Source organism: Hesperophylax consimilis, chromosome 9, assembly GCF_061612785.1.
Source record: "Hesperophylax consimilis isolate HC1 chromosome 9, BYU_Hcon_1.0, whole genome shotgun sequence".
Lineage (NCBI taxonomy): Eukaryota > Metazoa > Arthropoda > Insecta > Trichoptera > Limnephilidae > Hesperophylax > Hesperophylax consimilis.
Window position 1 is genome coordinate 7,618,193 of NC_142844.1, and position 16,706 is coordinate 7,634,898.

The 16,706-nt window shown below is 35.6% G+C and overlaps 1 protein-coding gene across 1 annotated transcript in view; it reads right to left on the reverse strand.

The window, feature by feature from the left end:
* Nucleotides 1–543: 543 nt before the first annotated feature.
* LOC149420853 (ATP-binding cassette sub-family G member 4) overlaps nucleotides 544–16,706 on the reverse strand; it is a 99,909-nt gene continuing 83,746 nt past the window's right edge. Inside the window, exons 4-13 of the mRNA XM_089635580.1 lie at nucleotides 13,922–14,111; nucleotides 11,726–12,050; nucleotides 9,316–9,457; nucleotides 8,289–8,500; nucleotides 7,124–7,281; nucleotides 6,625–6,793; nucleotides 5,256–5,356; nucleotides 4,556–4,711; nucleotides 3,790–3,975; nucleotides 544–3,073 (exon numbers count right to left, since the gene is read on the reverse strand). Of these exons, the coding sequence (XP_089491706.1) occupies nucleotides 2,915–3,073; nucleotides 3,790–3,975; nucleotides 4,556–4,711; nucleotides 5,256–5,356; nucleotides 6,625–6,793; nucleotides 7,124–7,281; nucleotides 8,289–8,500; nucleotides 9,316–9,457; nucleotides 11,726–12,050; nucleotides 13,922–14,111 (1,798 nt within the window). The 3' untranslated portion in view covers nucleotides 544–2,914. The remainder of the gene's footprint in view (nucleotides 3,074–3,789; nucleotides 3,976–4,555; nucleotides 4,712–5,255; nucleotides 5,357–6,624; nucleotides 6,794–7,123; nucleotides 7,282–8,288; nucleotides 8,501–9,315; nucleotides 9,458–11,725; nucleotides 12,051–13,921; nucleotides 14,112–16,706) is intronic.

Sequence of the window (16,706 nt, forward strand, 5' to 3'; positions counted from 1 at the left end):
CTCTTCATTCTTATGGTGGAGCGGTCAGAAGGGTACATCTAGGTCTGTGAGCAAGTCTCTCAGCTGGGGCCTCAGGCATCACCCTGTGGACCTCCCTGTGGGGAATGAATAGAGCAGGCATTCGTTGACAATGTTAAGTGGTCTGCACAGCACCGCATTCACACATCGCTGACTCCTTAAGGCCCCACTTATGTAGGATGTGGACACAGAGGTTGTAGGAGCACCTAAACCTATTGATGGAGGGCCAGGGAGTTTACAAGGCAGTGAAAAACCAGGACGTCTACAAGTGGGGTTGGGCACGAGATTCCCATGTCAGCTGATTGTTATTCAAGTTTCCGCCTATCTTCTAGAGTGAGATATAACCGGAGGAGCCTCTCTCCTTCCATCCAGAAGGGTTTTTGGGACTTTAGACGCTTGCGAGGTGAGAGGAGACAACGTCATTGTGAATTTTTTCCCAAATTGCTCTTTCAGCCTTGAAATGACAGTAGGTATAATAATAATCAGTATGTATTTGCAAACAAACAAAATAAAGTTAACGGAAGACACATTTAAAATTACACATTTATTTTCCAAAGATGTACATGCATTCAATTACACTTATCTCGAGCTATTTTACAAAAATACATTATGCATGTGAAAGTATAAAAATTACATAAAATAATAAATATATTAGTTTACCATAAACACACTCCTCCGTGTAAAAAATTGGCTTAAATTTGGCAAGATACAAGACGACATACATCTATCATCTTGAACAGAAGGCTAGAAGCTGTACACAAATCATTCTCGGTCCCATCGACAAATTGATGTTGATTACTTTTCATTTTACATTTCATGTATTTTGTACCAATACCTTCATCGGGAGAAACTCTTATTTTGTTAAATGAAATATAAAATGGACATTTAAAATAATGCAATGCAAATTTTTTTACCCAACTTCTGAACTCCCTTCTTCATCTTGACTTTATTGATCATTTATACTTTCATTATTTCACTTGCCTCTGTAAGGCAAAACAATCTTTTATATGTTTATAGCATTCTCTTTCTATGATTAAAAAATATGTAACAGTGGCAAATTATGGTTCCAAACGAACATGTATACTTTTGTTTTTATTTACATAGATAGTTTTGTAACAAAAATTAAACAATATACCTACATAAAACAAAAACAAATTTAACTTATCTATTGTGCAGCCCAAAAGATAATATATTATCACCCTTAAGTAAATTTAATAGAGAGAAATATTCATTATCGCTTAAATCTAAATATCACTATGTATCTTTTTACTGTTTCATCAGGAGGGGGAGGGGGGGGGGGGGCATATAATTTGTGGACAGCCAAATAAACTATGTATTTTAGAGTGCAAACTTGCAACATTACTGCTGAAAGTAAGACTAATTCAAGTTTTGGAAGTTTAGTTTATTTGGTTACAGTACATTTAGAACATTTTTTATGAACTTTTTCAGTAATGTTACAAAATAAATATTGAAAATTGAAGATATATGTATGTAATTACATATTTAATTTGATTGGACTGTTCTTATAAATCGGGAAACCCCATAAATATACCTTAAATAATTATCTTTTTTGATCGCAAATAATCGCAGACTTGAAACAGGTTCGTTCACCTTTTTTTTAATATAAATATCTATTATTGATAATTAAGAATAAAATTATTCATATTACAATCATTTAACCCTTATGTTCCGAACAAATTATTTCCTTAAAACTGTGGTGCTGTATTATTACTTAAGAATGAACTGTTACAATAATTGAAATAGAACACACCGGATTGGTCTTTCCCTTCACCCAAAGACAAGACGATTATGCCTTATTCTGCTTCTCGCCAACTGTACGTCACAAATGCTAAGCTGTTCTCAGAACAATGTCACACTAATCGATGTAGCAATTTGAAGTTTGGCCAAGGTTTGATAGCTGAAGACACCTTGTGTATTCCATTTCTTGTTGTATGTAATATATGCGTGCTCTTAACTAATAACTGAATGATATTGAGTAATTAAAATAAAGGTTATAGACTTGATAATAAGAGATGAACATGCCGCTAACATTAAATGTAATGATAACATTTATAAGTATTAAATCCTGCTACATACTATGTCTCTACATTGAAAGGGTTAAAATACATAGAAAAATAATTTAGAATGAAAAACAAACAGAAAATAAGTACATAATATCCATGTTATAAAATTGGCATCAAAACAAAATAACATTCAGTACAAAGTTCAGTCTGTTGTTAGACTGCTGTAGTCAGGGTTGCCAATCCGAGGGCAATTCCCCAAAATGCGGGGAATCTATTGGGTGTTTTATGGGGAAAATGCGGGGATTCTAGACATTTGACTATCCAACCATATTGAATAATAAAATTTACATTAATTGTGCGAATGTACTAAAATTTCGTTTTCTTTCGCAGTAAATTTTCAAAGAAAATTCTACTTCAAAGCCTGAACGAAAGGGAAAATCCGAAAATGACCTGATAATAAAAAATAAATGGTAATTTGAACAGAATTTTGTTTCAATTTGGAGGTAAAGAAACTTGTGGGAATTTAAACATCTATTGTGGATGAACATATGTATTGGCAACCCTGGCTCTAGTAGTCAACAATAAAAAAATATTGTATAAATTATGTTTCATTTAAAGCATACAAATAATCAGTATATTTAAATTTCTGGCAAACGGAATAAAATATTAGATATGTTTTGATAGCAGATTGATGTTTGCGTCAATTTCACAGATAATAAAAAAATAGGAAATTGCCAAATAGAAAAAAACCTAATATAAGTGGATGTTAAAATTATCTAGATACAATTTTTCTGTTTGTGTTTACATTCTAGTTATATTACAAAAAGGCGATGTAAAGTTAGAAGGAGGATAGAAAAGATTAATTGAAGAGTCTATCTGGTTGACTTGAGCTTCCACCGAAGGAAGAGGAAGGCGGAGATTCGGAGCACCACAAAGATGACACAGAGGGCGGCGATGTCCAGGGTGTAGTCGGCATCCAGCATGTCCAGCTCCTCCAGAGTCGTCTCCGGGGACTTGAAGTGACAGTATGCCTGAAGAATACAACAGTCATATGTTAAAAAATTATCCACAAATGAAATCATCACTAATCGAAGGCGTTGTTGTGTGCATTGTTTTTTTTTTTTATGAAATAAAGGAAAGGAAGTTCTGGGAAATAAAAGGAATGAGGGGTTGGTAGGAATCTTGAGAATCAGTGCGTCCAGTAGTGATGGATGTATGAATCAATCCCTGCCACTGCAGTGTAAGGTAATGGGTCAAGAGAGTTCGGCTGGAGAGGCCAAAGGGTCTCCGTCAACCGGCCTCTCCCCACGCAATGAATAGGAAGACACATCCGCTGCCAAGACCTAAACAAACCTCACCCCCATGAATCCGGGTAATCCTGCTAAGTCACCAAACATAGTAGGTAACCTACGGCAGAGGTGTTGGTTATTCAATGAATGGTCATCGAGGCGGCGGTACTCATGCACTCCCTTCAAATTGTCACATAGTTAAAGGAATTTTTCCAAATGGATGTACCAACTGAATAATAAACTAGAAAAACAAAATAAAATAAACCGAGCACTTCAGTATCACGCCTCTCAAATGCCACTTCCGAGGAACAACTAAAGAGGCACTTTAGTTGTTCCCAGCAGCAATACTATGTATATTTTAACTTGCTCTATAAGTAACTTACAAGACAGTTAACGGTTAGATCAGCTATCGGAAGGTTAAAATAATCAGATCTGCAATGTTTGGGCTAATTAATTACCTGGAAGCACTTCAACTTCTTCCTGCCAAAAGCGTAGGTGGCCAGCGCAGTTCCCTCGAAGCCGTAGCGGATGTAGGACAGGTAGGTGATCCAGCGCAGGTAGATGGGGATTGCATCGAAGGAGACGAAAAAGCCAGAGAACAGCAAAAAGGGGACTGACATCACGGGCGCCAGGAATACTCCGTTCTGGAAGAAACAAACAACAGTATGGGTTAATAGTAAGATAACCATCAAGACAAAATAAAAATGTATTTTCAAAAACTAAACACAATAACTTATGCATTTGACAGAATTTTTAATAAATTTGAAGATAACATTGCGAAATTGCCTCAATTTCTTATGACTTAACTAGAATTAATAGTAATTTTTTGTAAAACCATAAGGGGTAAAAAAGAAATAAAAAATTCAACATGGAGTAAAATTATACAATCTTTCTCATTAGGACAGCTGTAAGGCCATGTTTGAAGGGTTCACCTAACAAAATCAACAATACAAAACCCAGACGGAAAAGACCAAAAAGCTCAAAATCAAAATTATTAATGCACTGTGATGGCAATCAAACTCGTAACATTCTGAGTCCAAGTTCAGTGGTACCTGAATTAAACAAAAACTGTATTGTTGATTGCTTCAAAAATTAATTCTGAATCTGCAATCAATTGGTTAAGACCAAATCTAAATTTGATTGTCAACCTGAAACCAGTAATTGGATATGAGTGCAGAATCTTTATTAATGGACGGTAGTGGAAGAAAGAGTGTCTTAGGTTACCTGAACGTTCATGGCAGCACCGACCACGAGTCCAACGCTCTGTGCCACGAAGGAGATGAGCAAACATGCCGAAAGGAACATAGAGAAACGAGCCCACTCCAGCGGCTGTGATGTCAGCAGATACACTATCACCACATAGATTATACAGAATATCGCCTGGAATAGAGAAGGTCAAATTAATTCAATAGAACGGGAAGTAAGTTAACTTAATGGTTGTTTCACAGAAATTGAAATAACATTGTCATCAAATGGCTTTCTATCAAACTGTAACAAGCTGACAAGCTTAACAACATGATGGTGGTTGTCCTCTTCTTTTGATCACAATATGTTCGAAAACTGAATCGAACTTGGAATCGGCATTTAGCCGGATCTTTCAAATGTAAAAAATGGCGCTAAATGGCCATTTGATGACTTTGTCACATGCGAATTTTTGCAAAAAAACTGGGTGTTAGTTTGCCACCACTTGCTGGCACTTTTTTTTGTGATTACATTTTGCAAAATTATTTACTATGGTAAATTGTACCATCTTAGGGGATAAGTGTTTGTATGAGTACAGAATAGCTACTAATATTAAAATAAATGATTTTTCTTTCTCTAATGTTATGTAATGAAGCTGAGTTTTGGCTATTGGTTATAATGGAATAAATTAGGAGAAGAACACTGCTAACTCATAACGTGCACACCATAAATTGTTTCTCACCTGGAATGGTATATCCGATATAGTGATGGCCAAGTAATATGATCTAAGAGAGTACCAGCGATTGAAATTTTCTTTCAGTAATACAGGCATTTCGAGTGGGACTGAAAAAAAAACAAATTCATCAAAAAAATAACAACCACAAAATAAAAATGTCAGTTTTTGAAAAAACATAATTGAAAATTATGTTAGAAAATTTCACACAAGAGTCCCACCTGTTCGAAGCCAACAAAACAATAACAATATGCAGACTGCATATTGTTGCAGAAAAAAAAAACTAATACATATTACAACTATTAAAAATTTTTATCAACATTTTTGTAATATGTTTGATTACTAATTTTTAAAATTATTTAATAATATTCTGTAATTTTCTAAACATTTTTGAAGTGTACCGGCGAGTGTTCAAATCTTTAATTTGTTTTAAATAAATAATACAAATGAATTTAATAAATCATCAAATTCTTCTGCAATACATACACAACTAACTATCAGACACACTCACTGACCAATAAGATGCATGATCTGGGCAACAAGAATGGGGGTGCTATTGATATATTTATTGACTCCATTTATAAAATTAAGCATAATCTATAACAGCACTTTGTTGAATCCTACAAATTAGAGTAGCGTTGGTAATATAGTTTTGTCTTATATGTAGTGTTGTTCTAATTTGTTTTTTACTTTATGTTACTCTTACGTTTTACTTATATTGTTTCATATTTAGTTTTTTTAAAATTATTTTTTAATATATTCTCATTATACTTGTAATCATCATTTTAAATTTGTGTATTCATAGATCTATTTTGTACCTACTTTATAATGGATTACATCTATATACTGTTAGTATCTCCTGCATAATACATATAGATATTCTCCTATGTACAATGCATCATGTATCACTTTTATGTAAAAGCATTTTTAGGGGTATAAATAAACCTTACTGAAAAATAAGTTTTGTCATTGTTTATTATATGTATATATAATAAAGTGGTCAGAGAGATGAGAGGTTATGTAGGTAGTTAGGTTATGTCATGGACCTATGGAACTTTTCGAGAAAAAATTAAAGTCGCAGGATGAGTGAGAAGATATATAAGACCTACTGAATATTAAATTACATATCCCATTCCCTGTCTTATAAATACCAAAAAAAATCGTAAGCCATTATAATTGCATTAACAATACAAATTAAAAATTAAAATAGTTCATTATGTACCACTTGGCATACAAATCATTTCAAAAGTTTGTCATACAAGATGTCTGCCTGGCAATTTCCCCTCACTCTAGATTTGGCTTCATACAAAATTGCACTAATGCTCTGTCCAGAGGTTTTTAGGGCCATGGGTTATGTAGGTGATAAGTATGTACTCACAGCTGAGGATGGTGATGGTCATGGAGGTGTACATGAGGAAGAGCATGTTGAAGAAGAGGAAGCCGAGGTTGGAGAGCACCTTGGCTCCGTCGTTGCCGATGTCATAGTACAGCGCTCCGATCAGGAAGCCCACCAGGATGTGCGCAAACAGACGCAAGTACATGAGGGTCTGCAAACATCATCACATTTATACAATATGTTAAACCCTCAGGCCTCAACTAAATATTATCATGTCACCAAATATTCTTAATATTCGCTTGATATTCAATATTAAATAGATTCACTCTTTTCGAAATTATTTCAAAATAAAATACTATTTTTGAAAACAGGTGAAAGACTGTTCAAGATTTTAGAATCACAAATTATATACCTGTAAAATTAAACAAAGTTAAAATTGACAATTAAAATTCAGCTAAGTAACACCAAATTCTTTTTGCAATAGTAATTTAATGATGAAAATGTTAGGTCATCCAACGCAATTCTTCAAAAGGTTACTCACCCAATCTCTCCGGCTGAACAGCAAGGTTCTCTTGAACACCACCCAGAACTGCTTGAACTCGCTGGTGGGGTATCTGCTGGGTGATACCTCCAGTACTTCATCCAGCAGGGCCACGGTCACATTGTCTTGCTTCTCCATGTCAAGGACCAAACCGTCTCCTGCAAATTACAAGACAACCAGATACATTTATTATTGATGATTGATCATTACAGGATTGATTGAGCAGAGCAAAATTAAAAGGTGATGGTCAATTTACAGATGACAGTCATTTATTTATCTGCAAGCTATATACTCTATGGTTCCATGATAACTCAACACAGTGACAATTCAACACACCTTTGTGATAGTGATAATATAAAGTCATTAGAAACAATGAAAAAAAAATAAAATTTAAACCTAACCTAACCTAACCTACTTAACCCAGTTAATAAAGTTTTTGTTTCTTCACCTTCCATGACTTTATATAACTTTTTAAAGATGTGATGAATTATCATTTTGATGATTTATCCGGTCACCATTCTCTATTCATTGCACAAGCTATTATAATTAATAGTTACAGTTTACAATGCAGACCGGATAACTCATCAAAATGTCAATTCAACACACCTTTGAAAAGTGATATTAATTAAGTCATGAAAAGTGACGAAACAAAAACTAGCTTAAATAGGTTATGTGGAGTAAGGTTTATGTTAGATTTTTTTCATCGCATTTAACGAATTTATATAAGTTTTTAAAGGGGTGTATATAATGATGGGAATAGGGAGAATTTTTCCACTTTTCAGACTAATTGTATTGGATAACAAACACCTCTGTCATAGGCACCCCAAGTGGTTCACTAGGTTTGGTGAATTAGCATGGGTGCCTGAGTTCATGGGGTGAGGTTTGTCCTGTCTTTGTTGGCGGATGCATGGGATAGCGGACCCTTCGACCTCTCCAGTCAGTCTCTCTCGACCCAATGCTTTGCACCACGACGGGAGGGATGTATTCATACGTCACTCCTGGACACACTGACCCCAATATTTCTTCCTACCCTTCATACTTTGTTCCTTGGTAAAAAAGGGAAATCTTAATAATTCTTGCAAGAATCCTCCCCATTGACGTGATCTTCACCACTGCCTAAAATTTTTTGAAAAAATGTAATATAAACTAATATAGTTATATTTACCTTTGTTTCCTTTGGTGATATCATTATTGGCGAATGCGAGTACGTTGTTGGCACTCAGTCCGTTGTTGTGGTCATCATTACTGAACTTTTCCACCGGCATCAGCGACATTTCGTTCTTGGCCAGCCCGTTGGTCTGAGGGTTAAGAGCGTTCTCCATGGCGTTCTTGTTGTTCAGCTCATAGGCCTTGTTCTGCGGGAAGGCCTTGCCATTCCTGGAAGCAATTAAGGATATGTGTTAAATATATTTTAAAGAAAGCAATTTTCCCTGGTTACGAATAACAACATGAAAAACTTTTACTACCTAACATCATTATAGGCAGAAAATGTTGCTTGTTAAATGTTGACTTAGCTAGCAGAAGAATTGAACCTGACTCATTTTTCCACTCAACCACTAACCGGTCTATTGAAGGGCGAAACCTAGATGGCTGAGATGGTGTGGCCTTAGGCATAGTGATAATTATTTGAAGAAACTCAGCACTAGCGGAAGTGTTACCTAGAGGCAGCCAGGACTCTCCAAGGGTCATCAGTCATGTATAATCAGTGTACGTACCTAGTTTACAGACAAGAGAGAGTACTGCTTTATTGATGCAAAATTTGTCACCAAAGTGATTCTATTTAACAATAACAGAGCTCTCCCCCCACCAGCATGACTATCGGAAAGTCTTGCAATAATTAGTCCTGTACACCAGGAGATAAAACAGTCTGTGTTGTCGGTGATGGAGATAACGATTGGAAACATAGAAATTAATATTCTCCGTGATAGCGAAGATATAACCATCCACGAATCAGTCTGAAGAAATGTGAAGCAATGTGCAAATCCCTTCTGACTCGTAAAGGGTTCATTCTGAGCAAACCCAGTAAGATATAGATAAGAGCGGGTAGTAGCCATACTCCCTCAGGGAGATAAAACTCAGAAATTTCTTCTGAATCTTCTCCAACATGAGAGAATATTTCACCTGGTGCGGGCTCCAACCCACCGACCCACTCTGAAGCCTAAACCTAACCAATGTGTGTTGAAGGTACCAACCTAATGTCGTGCTTTCCGTTAGCGATGGCGTTGACCAACTTGCTGGTGTTCTCTCCGTACTCCCCGCAGGAGACTTCGATGATGAAGGAGGCGGGGTTGTGGTATGCGGGACACTGCAGGCCGAGACTTCCGAGCCAATCCACTGAAATATAAAAGATAAAAGTTAGACATTGTGATATTTATTTAATTTATGCACACATAATATTTGAGATGGCCTAGACATCTGCAGCAGAACAATCTGTAAAAAAATGTATAATATAATATATAATATATCTATATTCTTTTCGCCAGCTTTTATTGGAACATACAAAACAAAATAAATTAAAGTACATTACTAAGGCCCAGTTGTTTCGCAGTACTTCACGTGTGACAAAATCATCAAATGGCCATTCAGGGCCATTTTATTTTTTTTACAGTTGAAATATTCCCGTTAAATACTGATTCCATGTCAATTTCATCTTTGAACAAATTATGATCAGCAAAAAAGGACAATTATCATGTTGTTAAGCTCATCAGCTTATTACAATTTGATAGAAAGCTGAAATGCACCTAGAATCTGCGTTTAATGGGGACCTTACAAATGTCAAAATAACAAAATAGCCCTGAATGGCCATTTGATGACAATGTTACATTTGAATTTCTGCGAAACAACCGGGCCTAGGTGTCTCCTTTATGCAAATCATTTCATTGTGCAGAAAGTTCGAAAATGTAAAATTTATTCAAATGAGGCCCCTAGAAACAAAGACGGAAGTGTCCACTTTGCTAAATTGTTGGCAATCTAAAAAAAACGTTTAATCAGTCCGTTATTCATCAATATGCAAGGAAATTTTAATAATATGATAGTAAACTGGTTTAAGAATACTATTTTAAATCATCTATGTATCTAAATGCCCCAGTTTCTTTAAAAAATGAATTTTTTTGATGGACACTTCCGTTTTTGTTTCAATCATTTTGACCATCTTGCTTGGACACTTGCTGTTTTGTTTCAATCATTTTGACCATCTTGCTTGGACACTTGCTGTTTTGTTTCAATCATTTTGACCATCTTGCTTGGACACTTGCTGTTTTGTTTCACAAACAGTTGGAAACTGCCGGTTTTGATGTAAATGACAATTTCAAAGATGTTGCAGTCAATGTAAGAAAACAATATTTTTAGGAAGATTTTTTTTATTGAAAAAGTTGCAGTTGAGTTCCTCTTGAAGATATTATTGAAAGTTAATAGGTCACTTCTATTTTAGAAATTTTCATAAATTCTGGATAACAGAAAATAGATTTAAAAAAAGGTAAAATAGATTTAATAAAAGGTAAAAATAGATTTAAAGAAAAGTTAACTAAATTATAAAATAATACACAAATTAACAAAATCATTAATAAGTCTGACACGATTTCTGACGATTCCTCATTACATTCTATGTGAACATAATCATCTTCTTCTTCTTGAGGTACAAGCGAAGTAGTTGGACATAATTTCGAGTAGAAATTCAATTCGGGAATATTTCTCCAGTCACCGCCAAAGTGGATATTTAGCAGTTTTGCAACATCTCGTAATATTAAATGATTAACCGAAATTTGATTAGCCTCAATTAAACTGGGATTTATCATATTTGCAGTTGAATTCCTCTTGCAGATATTATGGAAAGTTGATAGGTCACATCTATAATTTGTTTCTCCTTTTAAAAGAATAGTAGTTTTATTCTTGTTTCTTTTCAAAATGAACCTTTTCGTCTCCGAAAATCGAGATGCCCATGATGATGTAGGCTTCAGAATAAGTTGCGAACAAATTGTGAACAAATTCAGATAAATCTAAAAATGTCATATTTTGACAATTGCCTACAACATGATGGCGGTTTACCTTTTTTTCTTGGCGATGTTTGCCTTCCATTTATGCGTTTGTTTGACACGTTTTCTCACTGATTCCGGTGGCAATATATCGGGGAAAGTTTCCATTCTTGGAATATTTGACGTCCACTAACAATAAATGGTTATTTCCACAAAAAATAACAACTTTTCACTACACGATTCACTGACGCTTCCGCACGAGTTTGTATGAATTCAAGTACGGCCGCCATTATGAATAAAGGATCCTGATTGGCTATTTGAAAAACTGCCGCTTTTGTTTCGGAAGGAGGTGGACACTGCCGTATTTGTTACAACAACAAAACTTTAAAGCCAAAATACTATGGTTTAATGAAAATTATATTAAAAACAGATATATTCTCGAGATAGAATGAACCTTTCTCTATAAAACTGCATATTCAACTCATTTTTGACGTTTGGTGGACACTTCCGTCTTTGTTTCTAGGGGCCTCAAATGAAGTTGAGATTGTTATTTTCAAACTAGCCTGGAAATTTGTTGCCATGTAACCAAAATTATGATAAAATTTATTGATAAAAATGATGATTGATTTACCTAAGCGTCCTGTGCTTCCTTGGTATACGCACTGTCCTTCCGCCAGTGTGTAGAGGTGGTCAAACATCTCAAACAGCCTGGCTGAGGGCTGGTGGATGGTGCAGATGATGGTCCTGCCTCCGCTGGCTAGGGTCTTCAGCAAGGAAATGCACTGGAAGCATGAGGAGCTGTCCAGCCCGGAGGTAGGCTCGTCGAAGAACATGATGGGCGGGTTGTTCACCAGCTCCAGAGCGATTGAGAGGCGCTTCTTCTGGCCGCCGGAGAGGTTGGAGGTCATGGTCTTCCGGTGCTCTGCCAAGCCCAGGGTTACCAGGATCTCTTGGATCTAGAAAGCAAACAATATGAAACATTAGTCTGGTAAAGTGGCAGGAAACAAATGGATCAAAGAAGATTAAATTTAACACATCAAAGCTTGTAGACAGGGACGCAGTTGGTTCGTTACGTATACATATATTTTTTATGTGATGACTGTACAAGGATTCAAACTACCAGGAGCCAGTGGAACTATGGCACACCGCAATTTTACGGAATGCTGTCAAGCAAGAGATATGTGGGGGCGCAGAAGACAGATTAGGTCTCTTTAATGATCCTCAAAAATATTTGGGACGGTCACTCTAGACAAGGCTGGGCTAGTGGGAGCGGAGATCATTATCGGATTACATATATTCAATAATTTGTTAACTATTCCAGGATTGAAATTGATCACAAAATAATTGCTTCCATCATAAAAGTAAGTAAGATTAATCAACACTCATAGACATATGAATATTAGTAGACCTGCCCTAAGTGATTAAAAGCGTATTATCCCCACTCCCCATACCGGTTCCATTGGAGCCGGCTGTGCTCGCGTATGGCCTCAAGTGAAATTTGAAAACGTGACGTCATCATTCTTGTGCGAACTATGGTCGAGGCATCATCGGTTCATTTTACGAAATAACACGGCAAAATGTTGACTTGTACTATGAAAACTTGTAAAAATAGATGTGAAAAAGAGAATAAACCCAATTGTCGTACATATTACATTCCATATATAAGCATTATTTTACTTTATTTTAAGCATATTTACATCGTATAATATGAATCAGTTGTTACTATCACATCGAGAAACGTCTGGACGCGAAACACAAAGCTGGTTGGTTGCTGGGAAGTAAATTATGAACATTTATAAAAGTGTCTTAACTAAATACTTAAACGAAATATTCGACTCTGAAAATAGAACCGAATTTTTTTGCCGAATTTGGACTTCGCAAATTTGTTCATAACGTGGCGAGTAATTTGCGCTCCCATGTAAAAATGTCTATTCATTCAAAAGCAGATTTTACTTTTAAGAAGTAAATGGTGATATTATAATGCGAGATGCCTATTTACTGTCGGATTGATTTATTGACGAATCACAGTCAGCTTCACTCCCTTCGTTCTTCAACAGTTGATTTTACCCCTCGCCATTATCTTCTCGTCTATTAATTCCTATGTCTGTGTCAACACTAAAAAATCACTCATATCATGTATTACCCTGTATTGACAATCTCTATTTCGAGGTGGTCCGTGACTTCTTTAAGAATTTCATGAGAGACACTGTGTTTTTACTTACTGCGGTAGTACAAGAATCCAATTAGTGAAAGTGGCAGATTATAATGCATTTGTACAAAATATGCTAAAAATTAAAACAGGTATTTTGCAAAAACAAACAAAAGTCTTTTATAAAATTTCCTGTTTTCGGTTTAAAGTTAAGGGGTCATGTTTATGCTTGCGAGAAGACTCCATTTCGTAACTTAGCAAAATAAAAAAAAATGTGGCAGAACGAAATAAATACAAACACATGCGACAGTTGCTAGAATTCAACCAAATGACCAAGACTAACCGAAATGTCCAAAATATTAATAATTATTATTAACCCTGGTGACTGGTAAAATGGTGAACTAGAGCAAAATAGACTGCGGTATAATAACTCAGTTATAAGAGTAAGATAACCCAACCCGTCGCATCGGTGTATAAAGCTTGGCGCTAGAGTCTAGGAAGGTGGCGGACTACTGAGTTTGACATACGGATACTGGCCAATTATAGAACCCGATTTTGTACTTTCAATTAGTAAAAATAACAGCGGTTTGTAGTTATCGGATAATCAAGGAGCGGTTTAGTGAATAAAACCCTGTCTCTTGCTTCTACAGTGGGTACTCAAAAGTGAATATAGCTTACCGCTTCAACCTTGGAGGCCTTGGCCATGGAAGAGGGCAGCTTGAGGCTGGTGGCCACGGCCATGGCCTCCTCCACAGTCAGGTTGGAGTGCAGCTGGTTATCCTGCATAATGTAGCAGGACAGCTTCCTGAACTGGGACAAAACTCTCTCGCTGCCGTTCATAGTGATGCTGCCTTCGATGCCGTGAGTTCTGGAAAGAAGAAAAAAAATTAATGATTAGAAGAAAATCTGGATTGACTGATTTGATCAGATATTGACAATGAGAGAGAATATTTAAATCATTAAAAATACAAAATATTGTTTCAGCTTACCTCCACACTAGCGACCAAATTCACATAATTAGGCTGATATACTCGCTCTATATTCTTGTGGCTTTGCCTATTTCAGCATATCGTTCGCCCACGCTGGCCAATAGGCCACAAACCACGAGAGTATAGTGTAGTCTGTCACAGTAGTAAAAGTGTTGTGAAATCCATGATCCCGCATAGATCAGAATGTGTGTGCATTTTTGATTTACGGCGATTTATAATGTATGGATAATTTGTTTGGCGCCATTTCGTTTTTAAACCACCTCAGGGGCACTTACAGCATCTTCGATTGAATTATAGATATCAAAAAATGTTATGTGAATTTGATTAGTAGCGTGGAGATGGAGGGGTATTAATTTGTGACAAATTCTGAAAAAAAAGGTTCACAAGAATAGCATTTGTACGATAGCACAAACCCATTATTTTAATGCGTAAGGATAAGATTTTTTTACTTATTTTCATCTGTCAGCGCATAATATATGTGTTTTGGAAATCTCTGCTACGACTCATTGTGACATTATATTTACGATGAGAGAAGCAATTCCGATCATAACTAAATGAGTACATATTATTAGACTGTAGTTGTTGGTTGTTGATTAGATTCGTTTATTTCAGATCCTGACAGATTAACCCTGCTGAAGGCAACTTCAGGCTGATAGAAAACCTCATGTTTTACATAAACAAAGGTTTTTAATTAAATAATGCCAGCTGTACACTACTGATAGATAGTTTTTGTTTCATCACTTTTCATAATTTTATAGCACTTTTTATAGGTGTGTTGAATTGTCATCTTGATGAGTTATCCAGTCACCCTCTTGTTGAGTGTGTACAGTCGGCAAACCATCTGGATCAGGGGTAAATAACATTGATTATAAATAATAGTTAACTCTTCTCAATTATATTGTTAGCAGATTGAACGTTGATCTTTATTGAAAATATCAGTCAGATTGGACTTTGTCATTTGATATTCGATATAATAATACCTAATTTAAGATCGAGGTGTCATAATATGATGTGTAAAACTTAATTACGATTATTGTATCAAGAATGATATTTAAAATAAATCAAGAGGGAGAAAATGCAATAGATAACGACTTTAATCCATGAGATAAATTATGCAGGATTAATAAAAATAAAAAATAAAAAATGAAAGAATGCAACCCACGAGAAGAAGTATTATCGATAACGGTAAAAGATTAGCTATGAATTTTTTTCATCACCATTTTGGTCACACACTTTTCACAAGCTACCACTGTAGTGATGAGTCATTCATGACCGAGCCGCACAGTTGAGGTAGTGCTTTTTGATGAGCCTTATTCGTACAACTCTCGGTAAACTGTATCACGGCTCAATTTAACGGTAAAGAGATATTTTATAAAAAAATAGCGCCATTAAAAATATCCATGTATTAATTTTTATTACATGCTCAGTGCCGTGAACGGCTTCTTACAGTCCGATATCTGGACTTGGACTTGTGTACCTAAACCTAACAATTACTTAGCGTCTCATTTTTCTCGTGGTACGAGGCGGCATACTCCAGGAATTGTACGACCATTCATACGCTTAAGCTGGGGAGCTGGGAGCCGTATCGGGGTAGCCGTTCTGGGGGAGCCATATTGGGGGAGCCGTATCAGGGAAGTCATATCGGGCGACCACAGTACGCTCATTGCTCATATGCTCTGAGGTATTCATATTTCATACAGAAAAAAAACAATGAAAATGAGAAAATAACACAAACACACATACACGGGTGTTCGTAATTAACAATTAACAGTTGTTACAGGAAAGCGCGTTAAACTTAGATACGGTTAATCATTACATTTACATTGCGAAGATATAATACAAAAAATAACAAACCAAAGTTTATTCTTGACAGCTGAGTAATTAAAAAAATTCGAAGATTTGTTAAAAATATTTGTAATATAAAATGGAGCGACAGTTCGTCACCTTGGCCGGCCCTATCGGAGTTCCCGTGACACTAGAAACCTTTATGGCAATCAACTGTGGCAATTTATTAGTATTCCACGAACAGAGAACAAACTATGATAATGAGGCTGCCCGATTAAATTGCAAATAATAATCCAATAAAACACTATTTATAAGATTGATATATCATTACAAAGATACCTCTCGCTCGTGGGGTTAAAGTCTCTCTTAAATGGATTTCATTTTATTAAAGCTGATGTAATTGCAATATTATATATATTTAACCACTCAAGCCTATGAAATATTAACATATATTAACATATATTTCATACATTATATTTCTTAAAGGCGTTGTCAGAAGTTCGGAGAATACATGTGTATTCTCCGCTTTGCATTAACATCCAAATAAATTGAAAATTTCTGTTTTTTTATAAACTGTTCTTGAAAGGTGATGAAATAAGCTTTCAAATTTTATTATTAGAGATAAACAAATTTTTTTTATATTCAAATTTTATAATCACAAAAAAGTTTTCAAAATGGCTCACCTTGCG